The sequence below is a fragment of the Sinohyriopsis cumingii genome, chromosome 4 (assembly GCF_028554795.1).
Source record: "Sinohyriopsis cumingii isolate HCF-2022 chromosome 4, ASM2855479v2, whole genome shotgun sequence".
Taxonomy (NCBI): domain Eukaryota; kingdom Metazoa; phylum Mollusca; class Bivalvia; order Unionida; family Unionidae; genus Sinohyriopsis; species Sinohyriopsis cumingii.
The window spans coordinates 101,403,268-101,414,729 of record NC_142964.1 but is presented as its reverse complement, the minus strand read 5'-3'; the positions used below and the strand labels follow the sequence as shown (position 1 = coordinate 101,414,729).

The 11,462-nt window shown below is 38.3% G+C and overlaps 1 protein-coding gene across 1 annotated transcript in view; it reads left to right on the top strand.

Moving 5' to 3' along the window:
- The first annotated feature begins 326 nt into the window (after nucleotides 1-326).
- The window catches only part of LOC149801783 (translocon-associated protein subunit beta-like), a 34,059-nt gene continuing 22,923 nt past the window's right edge, over nucleotides 327-11,462 (top strand). The window contains exons 1-2 of the mRNA XM_089956127.1: nucleotides 327-444; nucleotides 4,926-5,095. Of these exons, the coding sequence (XP_089812253.1) occupies nucleotides 4,926-5,095 (170 nt within the window). The 5' untranslated portion in view covers nucleotides 327-444. The remainder of the gene's footprint in view (nucleotides 445-4,925; nucleotides 5,096-11,462) is intronic.

Genomic DNA, 11,462 nt, shown 5'->3' with positions numbered 1-11,462 from the left:
TACTCGCACGTTACAGCAGCAGGGAGGGTGCGACCAAATATGAGTATGCGGAAGGTAAACAAAACACGTATACAAATCTGGAAAAAACACGAACGACAAAGATGAAGTAACAAAATGAGCTAACCCAATTATAAAAACTCTCGGTTTTTAGTTGGAGGCTTCGGTTTGACATTATTGACCTTATAGTTTTCTCCTTTTTTTTCTTTTTTTTCGTATGAAGTTTTATTTTTCATAAATGGACTTTCAAGCCAGCTGAGAGCGAGAGGGAGTACATCCATGGATAAAATAGCCTGATTTAAAAATATATTTGCACCGTTTTCAGACTGGTTTTGTAATATTTTATTAAGTTAGTGGAAAGGAATAACACTCTGGAAAACCAGCCCCAAAACATCCTTTTTCTTTCACCGGCATTAGTCGAGTTGGTCGGTTGTTTGGTGTGTCAAGGTAAAGTTCGTTAAACATTTAGAAAATGGATTATGTTTCTGAACACAATTTTTATTTGTTTTATTACCAGACTTTGCCTCTACTGCTGAATGAAAATTAAGGGTTTTAAGTGGCAGCTTTGTTAAGAATGAGTGGATTTTATTCGGCGATCACCATCTGTGCTGTGGACGTGGCACCTTGTACATAACGAGGTTTCATGATATGGGGCTTGAAATCTTCTTTGTTTTAAGCATACTTTCTAGTTAACGAATTGATTTTTTGGGGCCATAGTGTACATGAATAACGAAAGGTTTATATTGTTTAAGAATCAAACGATGCGCGTGGCTTTCAATATTGATTTTATCGTGCGGTAGCCGCCTGGTCTGATCCAGACTTAAATGTAATACAAAAAGTAGATCTACATGTTTTCTTCTTCTTAAATGTAGTCCAAGAATTAGATCTACATTTTTTTGTTGTGTTTTTATTTATTTCAAGACGTTAGGCTCATACTGTCTGCTATTGTAATGTTAGGAAAAAATCGGAGATCTGCTTTTTCACAGGGGTTCGTTACACATAAAATTTGGAGTATCCGTCCTTGAATCAAGGGATGGGGGTTCAGTGTAATGAACCCCTGTGACTTTTTGGTCTATATTTAACGGCCGGACAATTTACACCAAACGACCCAAAACCTGCTCAAATCCACCACAAACATGGTGTAAATTAGACGTAACATACCCAAAACCACAAGAAAACATTGAAAAGAGTACTATCTTGCAGAAACGGTCGACAGACTATGCAGCATTTAGTATTTACATCGGATGGAAATCAAACAAGCAAGACAAATGTTACTGGATTGATTTCCAATGCTGGTTATCAAGTCAAAATGAGCCCAGTCAATATGTTCCTAGTATAAATGGCCCCATTGTGAAATATATAATGGACCATCAGTGCCATGCATATCAGTGGAGATGAAAACAATAACATGTATACAATATTTTTAAATATATTTGTCTTTGTCTTTATTAGCAAATGGTTGTCACTTTTGGCTATAGCGATATATTGCAAATTTTTTTTATGTTTTATATAAATTATTGTAGTTAGAAATCATGTAAAGGTACTGATTCTTTTTTCCAAATAGAAGTGCAAATAAATGCTGATTCATTATTTACTTTATACTTCATGTCATTACATTTAAAAATGTTATTGTCGTTGCTTGAAGTTTAATGATAAAACAGAGCCTCCGCTAGGCTTCGCTTTGTCATCATATGTGAAAGGATTTTAAAAGTGGCAAAAGTTGCTGGTGACAAATTTGTATAAAGTAATTTTGTTATGTTTCATTTATATATGTGATTCAGGCCACCTAATACCTATTTTCACTATCGGTGGCAGTCAGTGGATCATGTTGGTAGATGACGAGTAAGATGCTGTTGGAACTTGATTGCAGCAAACTGCAAACTGTCAGTCATTTGAGAAGCAATTAAATGTGATTAATAGGAAATAAAGAATGATGAGGGGATATACTTTATTGTTGAGCAGGTTGGCAAAAACATTTGGTGTCATTTGCACATGTTGTTAATTTATGTTTATTGTAAACTGAGTGTGAGACACACTTGGGACTGCTTGGTGTTTTAGGGATTATTAACTGAGTAGCACAGGATGCTGTTACAAGGATGCCAGTCATCAATTGTAAAGGGCCAGAGTCACATATATCAATTAAAAATTCACAATTTACTCCATATAACAAGTCGGTATGAAGCACAAAGAATCATTTAGCTCAAGAAACAGAGATTTATATCCACCTGCTTCTGAGGCAGCTACCAGGTTACTGGTTGCCCCAATTTCTACTGCAGACCATGAGAGGGGCATCAGTCGGCAGAATCTATCGTCAAAACAAATGTACAAAATTTTATGGGTATATCTACTTTGAATTTTTTTTTGAGAATTTATATTGATAGGCCCAGTGTTGAGAATTTTGATTTGAGGAAGTCATTGAAGAAATAGTCTGTGGAAAAAATGAGGCAGATATTGATGAAGTGTCAGTGACATTGTTCATAAAGGCTAAGCAGTATTTTGTATTATCAGTTATAAAGAAACCTTCATTATTGCTTTTCATATGCTATACATTGAATTTCATGTGTATATAATGGTATTGTTACAAGTCCCCGCATCATAGCATAAAATGGTTCTTATGGCTGAAAAGTCGCTCCAGATTTTTAAATTTCATGAATTTCATGGTGCAAAGTAAAATATCTCCAAGAGAGACCCTGAAACAGTCTTTTGCGCATAGGATTCATTTATGAGAGGCAGATAAGAAGGTGTGTGAATACATGCTGTGACAAAGCACTGGTCCATGGAAGTTAAGAAAGCGGTAACAATAAAAAATTGAGCAAATAAAAGGTCAGAGAAAGTTCTAAAATGATTGAGAATGGTGATATTTTGTAATTTAATTGGTATATATAAAGTCGAGATAGCAATTTATACCATTTTTGTGTTTGAATTGGACAATAGATTGCGTATGGTTCATACAAAAAACAATGTAATATATATGAAATAAGTACAAAATAAGTATATTTATATATTCTAATTGAAACAACCTGAAGAGGTACTTTCATTCCAGATATTACACAAAGCTTAAAGGAGATGAAACTTTTAAAAAATGTGTGACAACTATAATTAAGGCACCTAGTCAAATGTATTTTATCCAGAAATACGCAGTGGTAGAATATTGTGGGGGAAAGCTCTTTTAAATTAACCAACCACATGGAATCACTAAGCGTAATGAGCCCTATCCAGAGATCTCGGAAACGCTTAATTATGCGTATTTGGACACCAGTTTTTGATCTGGGATGCAGAAATTCACTGAGGCAGGAGTCCTCCTTACGCATGTAATAGGTGTGTGGCAAAATTCGAAGACTTGCCAGTCCTGCTTCAGCCACCTGCTTTGTGGGAAAATGTGTTGATCAATTAGCTGTGCTTTTATAAGAGTACATAAAAAAGAACATGGTGCAATAGCTGGGTGGCAAGTTCAAAGGCTTTGACTGGCGGCCAGGTGGGAGAATGTACTGATATTTACAGTGATTGAATTCAGAGGCAGAAAGACCCAGAGATGTACATGTGGTCATTTATAAATCTAATCAAATAAACAACTTTAGCTTTCGTTATTGTGTTCATTTCTGAATGTGATCTCGTAATCAAGACATGTTGAGACTTAGACAAAATGCCATTCGTAAGTGGGTGACAAGTCACCTAAAAATGTAAACTTTGCCTTCTTCTGTTAGGAAAGTGAAAACGACTTCGCCCTGTGATTATTTAAGAGGTACATTGATTGACCATACCATTTTTTTTAAAATGCCCCTCGCCTTAGCCCAGTTAGTTCTGGTGTTGTAGCGAAATGTATTCATCAATGCATCAGTAGCTAGGCCTAGTTTTTATATCAATTACGTTGACAAACAAACTCTTGCCCATTCACAAGCATTATGTTTTGATAGGTGATTGAACATTAACCCTTTTCCAAGTAACATAGCAACTGTCAATTTCCTGCATGATATCTTTTGATGATAAAACATACAAACTTGTGTTTTAAGATCAGAATTGGTGATCTGGATATTTATTAACTGCCTCTTATACACTATTTTGTCATAAAATTAGTTTGAAACTGTAAGTGAACCAGTAGGTCTAACAGGAAATAATGGCGGACTTCGCTAAGTCTGGGATGTACCAGTTTATTAGATTGTATGTTTTCTTAAATCATTGGGCAAATATATTCAGAAAAAATACACATATCATTGAAACCAGAGCCTATGTATTATTTTATTAAAGATTTAATTTTAAAATGCAAATTATGTAGGTTAGATACGTATGGGACAATGCTATAATGTGGAATTCGCAAGATGCGCTTTAAGGTCTAAGCTGTTTTCTGATTTGACATGTATTTGCCTAAAATTACTGTAAGTACATATACAAATAAATCATAAATTTGCAATCCTGTCAATGGACTGTTGTAATGAAGCTATATTATAGTGAGTGATTACATTACGAAAACCTCTCCATCTGAAAATAGATGCACTCACGTCTATGTTGATTCTGTAAGAAAGAAGGGACTGCAACTTTTGATGGAGGGACTCCTATTTTTACCAAAATGGGAGTCCTGGACTCCTAGTTTTAAAATCCTAGCGAGACCTCTGCTATCAATGAACAAGTTCAAATATTGTAAGAGAAGCTATACATTTTCTTGTTGGTTATGTTTTATTTCATTTACATCATGTTCAAGGTGAATTTGGGTTGGTTTGGAGCAGGTTTTGGGTGAATTGTGTGGCCCATATTTAATGGTGGTCCTGTGTAAGGGAAATTTTGTTTCAAACTGAACAAAATGTAAGAATTATATAATCTCTTGGGCCAGAGAAATACCTACTCCTGCCCAAGGGATGCCTTGGCCAAAGTACGAAACTTTACATACTGATATTATATGATTACTGATATTATATAATATCTGTTTGTTTCAGATGAAGGTCCATGTAACACTTTTCATACTGGCTGTTGCATTTTTCCATGGTTACTCAGCTGATGAAGAAGATGCAGGGCGACTGTTGGCCTCTAAGAATGTTTTGAATCAATATTTAGTGGAAGGCAGAGACCTCACAGTAGAGTACAGAATTTATAATATAGGAGGAAGGTAATTGATTGTTGGCATACTATGTAGAATATCTGATGTTCTTGGCATTCGGATTACTTGGGTAGCATTTTATGCATAAGATCAGTTGAAAATGGTGACACAGTTCAGTTTAATGATTGTAAACAACCTTTCCAACATTTTTCCATCTTAAATTATGATGATTTGTGAGCGTATACATTTTTATTATATTCATCTATGTTACTACCATACCCCTGCAAAAAAAAGAACCCCATTGTGACCGGTATTTCTAGCTGCCTTGAGTGAAGTTTTTGCATTTATGGTAAATGTCAAACAGGACACATGCATTCAACATCAGCTAGTTAAGTAAATGGTCAGTGCTAAAAAAAATCCAAGTATGTATTATTCAGCCTCGTGACTTGGTCAGTATGTGATTCATAATTTCCAAATTTGCTCTTTTTTTTGTTGGTTTTAAAAAAACAAACACGGTTGTGAATTGGAATTTAGTTCTCTAAACCTTAGAGGATTACTTTTCGTGTTTGATCAGCAAGATAAATGTTCACTGTTCAAGGGAAGATCAATATGGTGTGCTTCTCATCAAGTAAGTGCATAAGTTTGTTCAGATTTCTTTGAATAAATTAAAACTATAAACATAATGCAAATGAAGTTGATCAACCTTCTCGAAATTTACAGAATATACAAGATAAATTTTTTTAATATTATTTATTATTTATTCTTGAAATGGTATCTGAGTGTAAATCGCACATGATATCTTGGTCTTTCTGTGGGTGGTCATCATGTCAGTCAGTAAAACTTAATGTTGTTAATGACAGGACCATAATTGAGCTACACATGTGCAACACACAAAGTCACTTGTGTTATAGAAATGCACCTTTTCCAAGCAGAAATTGACATTTTCTGGTGCTAACTTTTTATAACAGTTTTTGCAATGGTCATCGCCTTGATTTCTGCTGAACGTCTTTATTTAATGAGAAACCATTTAAGTTTCTAAAAGGGTTGGGGTACATACTTGAAAGCTGTTGTCTTATTCTGAGTTGTGATATAAAAAATGGACACTATGCCATGCTTTGCTTTACTTGAAACAAATTTATTTTATGATGAATGAAATAAAAAAAAAAAATACCAGTCAGAAATAATTATTTAGCCCCATAAAATTAAATATTTTGGCCAGTCTGTTACAGTACACATACAGTCACAATCTAACTAACTGATAGTTGTGTACATGTATATTCAATCTTGGCCAGTACTCCTTAAATACTAAACACGTTTTTCGCATTTAAGTGTAAATTCAGTGGGGTGTTTTTTGTTGTTTGGTTTTAAACAGAAGCTGCTGCTATCTGGAATTTAATTGTCCATACCTCAGAGGAATACTTTTCTTGTTTAAACAATAGGATAAATTTATACTGTTTTAAGAGAAGCCCATCAAGGTGGGCCTATGGTCAAGTCATCTCGCATGTTTTCTAAATGTACAAAATATATATGACTTTTAAAATGAATTCTTTTGTCCATATATATAATCAAAATAAGGATTGCTGAAATGGTATTTGATTGTTAATCACCTGTGATGTCTCTGTCTTTCCACTGGTGGGTCAGCAGCAGAGGGGGCGAATCGGACATTTTGTCCAATCGTTATTTTGCTTAATTAATACTTTCTGCACTCAACGATCTAGTGTCGTCAGCGCCTGGTAAAAAAAAAACGACGACGGTCCATCCTACACGATGGTGACGTCATTTGGTTTAATTAACACCTTCTGCGCGCCGATCCCCAGTGTCGTCAGCGTCCGGTAAGCACATCGACGACCGCGTCGATGTCATCGCCCCCTCTGCTGCTAAGAAGTTATTTACAATGAAAATTATTTACAACTAACCGAATATTTGGTCAAGTCCGATACGATATCGTGTGCGAGGATCATGTAAATTTATCGTTACGAATCCATGTGGGGTCGACTGAGCATGACTAAAAAAGTTTCGAAAAACATTAAAGTCCATGTCACCGCCGCACCATGTCTGCCAAATATTTCGTAGCGTGTGTGTATCAACGCCGTTGAATACAGCAAGAATATTACAGTTGTCTCTAATTACTTTTGGAATCTGAGTGTATCGTTGAGTGACATATATCACGTCAGTGTTTTTATGCCTGCCTCTGGAAAATATCCTAGCTGGGTTTTTTTGATTGTCTAACATAACATCATCGTACACGACTAGATTGTTAACGTCGCCATCAATATCATCAATACCCGGTGCATCATTGATATCCGTAATAAACTCAATAACATTTTTTTTAGCGATCGCTGATGCATTCTCGTTGAAATCTTTCAACACCTCGTAGCATCGTTGATCATCTACGCTAGGAGCAACCAAATACAACTTATCCCACTTCATCCATCTCATTATTAAATTGAGTAACAATTGCGTCTTGCCGGATCCAGATGGTCCGATGATAATCATCCGGATCGAGTTTGGTAACGCTGCAACATGCTTAACTGGTTCTCTTGTTTTAGTCGCCGAAAAATCAATTATATTCATATCTCTATACATAAATTATGGATCTATATTGTGTGAAGTGTAGAGTGCGTACTGGCACAAATGATATGACAACCGTTACGACAAGAAATAACAGATCGGCGCTTACTGGTAAGTGTGTACAATGCGGTACAAAGAAATTTAGATTTATTTCTATTAGACCCGGAGATGTTTTAAAAAAAAGCGAGGAGGTGACATCGCAGCCAAATTGGCAAAACTCCCCGGAACACCGTGGGCAAAGTATCCAGGAGAAAAACACCTCCCAGGATATAACTACTGTGGCCCGGAACACGATTAGATATTAGACTCGATGATCAAAATCAGCCCAAACCCGGTGAGTATCCAATAAACGCTATCGATAAGGCGTGTCATGCTCATGATGTTGCTTACAAAAGTAGCGATCTGCAACAGCGTCATATCGCGGATGTAAAATTAATTCACGCGCTAAATGCTATTCCTGATAAATCCGTCAAAGAAAAATTGGCCTCATGGTTGGTAAAATCGGCTATGAAAGGTAAATTAATGATTGGCGCTGGTAATTAATAACAATCATCCAAGAAAAACGATGGATTCCATCTATTATTCTCCGAGAGGATACTGGAAGGGGAAGGCCGCAATTGGTAAGCTTGCAAGCGCTGCAAAGGTAACAAAGACCACTGCGGCTAATTGGTTATCCAAACAGGCTATATGGCAAATCTATCTACCACCGCCTAAACAAATCAACTTCTCGCGCTTTGATGTCAGCGTACCTAATGAAGTTCATCAGGCTGATATACTATTTCTGCCGCATGACAACGGTTACAAATACGCGCTAACCGTAGTTGATGTTGCGAGTCGATACAAACAAGCGGAACCATTGAAAACAAAGTCAGCAACTGAAGTAGCCGATGCGTTTGAGCGGATTTATCGAAGAGGTCCTCTGCGCTGGCCAAATCTATTACAAGTTGATCCTGGTAGTGAATTTCGCGGCGCTGTTTTATCAACGCTGAAACATCATAGCGTCGCGATACGACGAGGTCATACTGCGCTACATCGTGATCAGGCAATTGTTGAACGATTCAATCGGACTCTCGCTGAACGGTTATTTGGATATCAATACGCGAAGGAATTCATCCAAGAAAAACGATCTCGTGAATGGGTTAAAAGGTTGCCAGGTGTAATTGCAGCGTTAAATAACGAGATTACCCGAGTAATCAACATGAAGCCCAGCGACGCGATTAAATACGAGTATATACCCGGAAAATTAAAAATAAATAGCGTTTCTAAGCCGATTCTTGGCGATGTCACTGTTAGATATCTATATGAACCAGGAGAGCTTGAAGGCGGTAAAAAAAGGGCTACCGATCCTATTTGGAGTGTTACCACACATAACATATCAACGATAACACGATCAACTGGTAGACCACCGATCTATAGACTGGATTCAATTGCTCCTCAGCGCGGATTTACACGCGAGCAACTACAAGTGATACCTAACGATACTCAATTACCCCCGCGTGGTCTTAACTAGCGCCGTTGCGTCTATTACACTCAAGACAGGTCAACCTCACATTGTTTTTGACATGACCGAGACTGTTATCGATCCTATCCACGGTAAATTGGCGAGTGTCTTTATCCGAATAACGCCAACTCATTATACAATTGCAACTCGCGCAGTGATTATTCTGTTGTTGTCGTAGCGAGATTATTAATTCGGCATCAATATCAAAACGCCGCTGTTTTTTTTTATCCTGTTGGCGGTAACCCGAGAGTTTTCTATCAATGACGCTTGCATCGATGGTGACTTTGTCGCCGGCTTCGTCAGTGACTCCGTCACCGGCTCCGTCAATAACAATTCTTCGAAGCTGATTTATCCTTCGTACTCTGGACACTGCAAGATAGACTAGATTCGACCATTCGATGCGATTATCAACTATCCAAACAATTGTGTCCGTGATGGTTAGTCCCTGCGAGGAATGTATTGTTGTTGCGTATCCTAGCGTCCACGGGGATTTATCAGCACGTAGCGCGTCCTCGACGACGCTGATATCAACGAGCACGATATCATTCAGCACGAGAATTTGTTTTTTTGTCCCCGACGCTGTCGGGGCTGGAATTTCAACTTCAATGTTCTGCCGCCGTGTGTCCGCGGGTCTATAACATAACGGCACTGGACGCGTTGGAAACTTTTCCTTATGCAACGTAAACAACTTCCGCTGAAGTGTGTCTCTGACTATCTTTCTACTCGCTACAATCAAATCGTTTGGTCTCCATGTTTCCCAGAATTCATTTAACGGCGTTTCCGGAATCACCTCGCGAATTATTTCACATTGAATTCTATCCGGCTGTAATCTGATTAATTTCTTAACCTCGCGCAGTTGTTCATCAAGTGCTCGGTAATCAGTATCGGTTTCTTCATAATAGTCCACAAAACCCCTTAACCAATCATGTGGACCCTCGCCGACAAATGGTGGTGGTTGGCCATGGTCTCCACACATGATTACCGCTGTATTCGCGCGCAGCAACCACTCAAGAAACATTTGTAAAGTATCTAACGAAACAGTACATATCTCATCCCAGATGATAATGTCGGGAATAAATTTTTCACCCATTCGATCAGGAGTCCACTCACCGCCGCTGTATCGAAAGAAGCTGTGATAAGTAACGGCGTCAACATTTCGTTGTTTTATCTCTCGCGCTAGTCTATGAGTCGGTGTAAGCACGATTATACTTGCCCGCGTTCGAAATAATTCAATTGCCCGAGTCGTCTTTCCTGACCCGCCACAGCCGCTTAAATAAACCGTCTTGTGTCTACAAATTGGATCAGAACACGATGGTGCATTAGACCATTCTGACAATTTATCACCGCGTAAGTAGTTGTTCTCAACGGTGACATCTGCTGACGGGGAATAATCGCGTCGTATTTCATTTTTAATTCTCCATGTACCCCAACTCTCGTCCGGACTAGTAAACTCGGCTACGTTTCCCTTATACGCTACGTCAACATAAAACGAATCAACGGCTACTCTAACCGCGGTATCGGGGAATCTATTTATCATCGAGAATAAATTGATAGCGGCATATCCCAGCATAGACGCCCTCAAATGTGGATACGCCGGGCTGTCTCCATCGCTGTAGGTAACAACTGTACCCAACCTCGTTCCATTGGACAAGAAAGCTGTTTTGCAGTTCACGTATCTATTTTTTGCCACTGTGTCCTTGATTACGAAATCATATTCTGCGTCATCTATAATCAGCCGTGAGCAATATCGTTTGTAGTCGTGGTTTTTTCCACCTTGTGTGAACTTACCAATTATTCTTCTACCGAGATCTTTTGCCTCGCGGTTTCGTTGGTTAAATATCCTCCTGGACCATTCGATGATATATTCCTCGTCGGCATCAATGTTTTTTCTGGACTCGTCAATTATGCTATCTAGACGCTCCGGTTCTGGTAACCAGACTTCAGTCTGTGCCCGGTATGATATAATCGCGTCACTGACAATCAACGAAACTAGCATGCTACAATCAATCATATACCGTAGCAGCGCTATTGGCAGCCATCTCTTTTCAGCCATGTGTTTACCGATCCAAATATAGCAACAGCGATGGAGTCCTGCCGCGAATTCAAATGATACTATGCGAGCGAATCCGGTTAAATCAAAATCAGGCAGTGGTCCATTAATAGCAACACGAGTCATTTCATGACTGGGGTGTCCAAATCGTCTAAAGTACTCAGCGGCGGATCCATACCCGAGAAAACTCGCTGGATAACAGGCAACCATATCAACCGAGATCATAGCGTCGCGGTTGTATTCAGTGTTCCATAGTCCACCGTGATAGTATTCCAAACAACTGGATTGTACATCCGGTAGAAATTCCCTGCGCG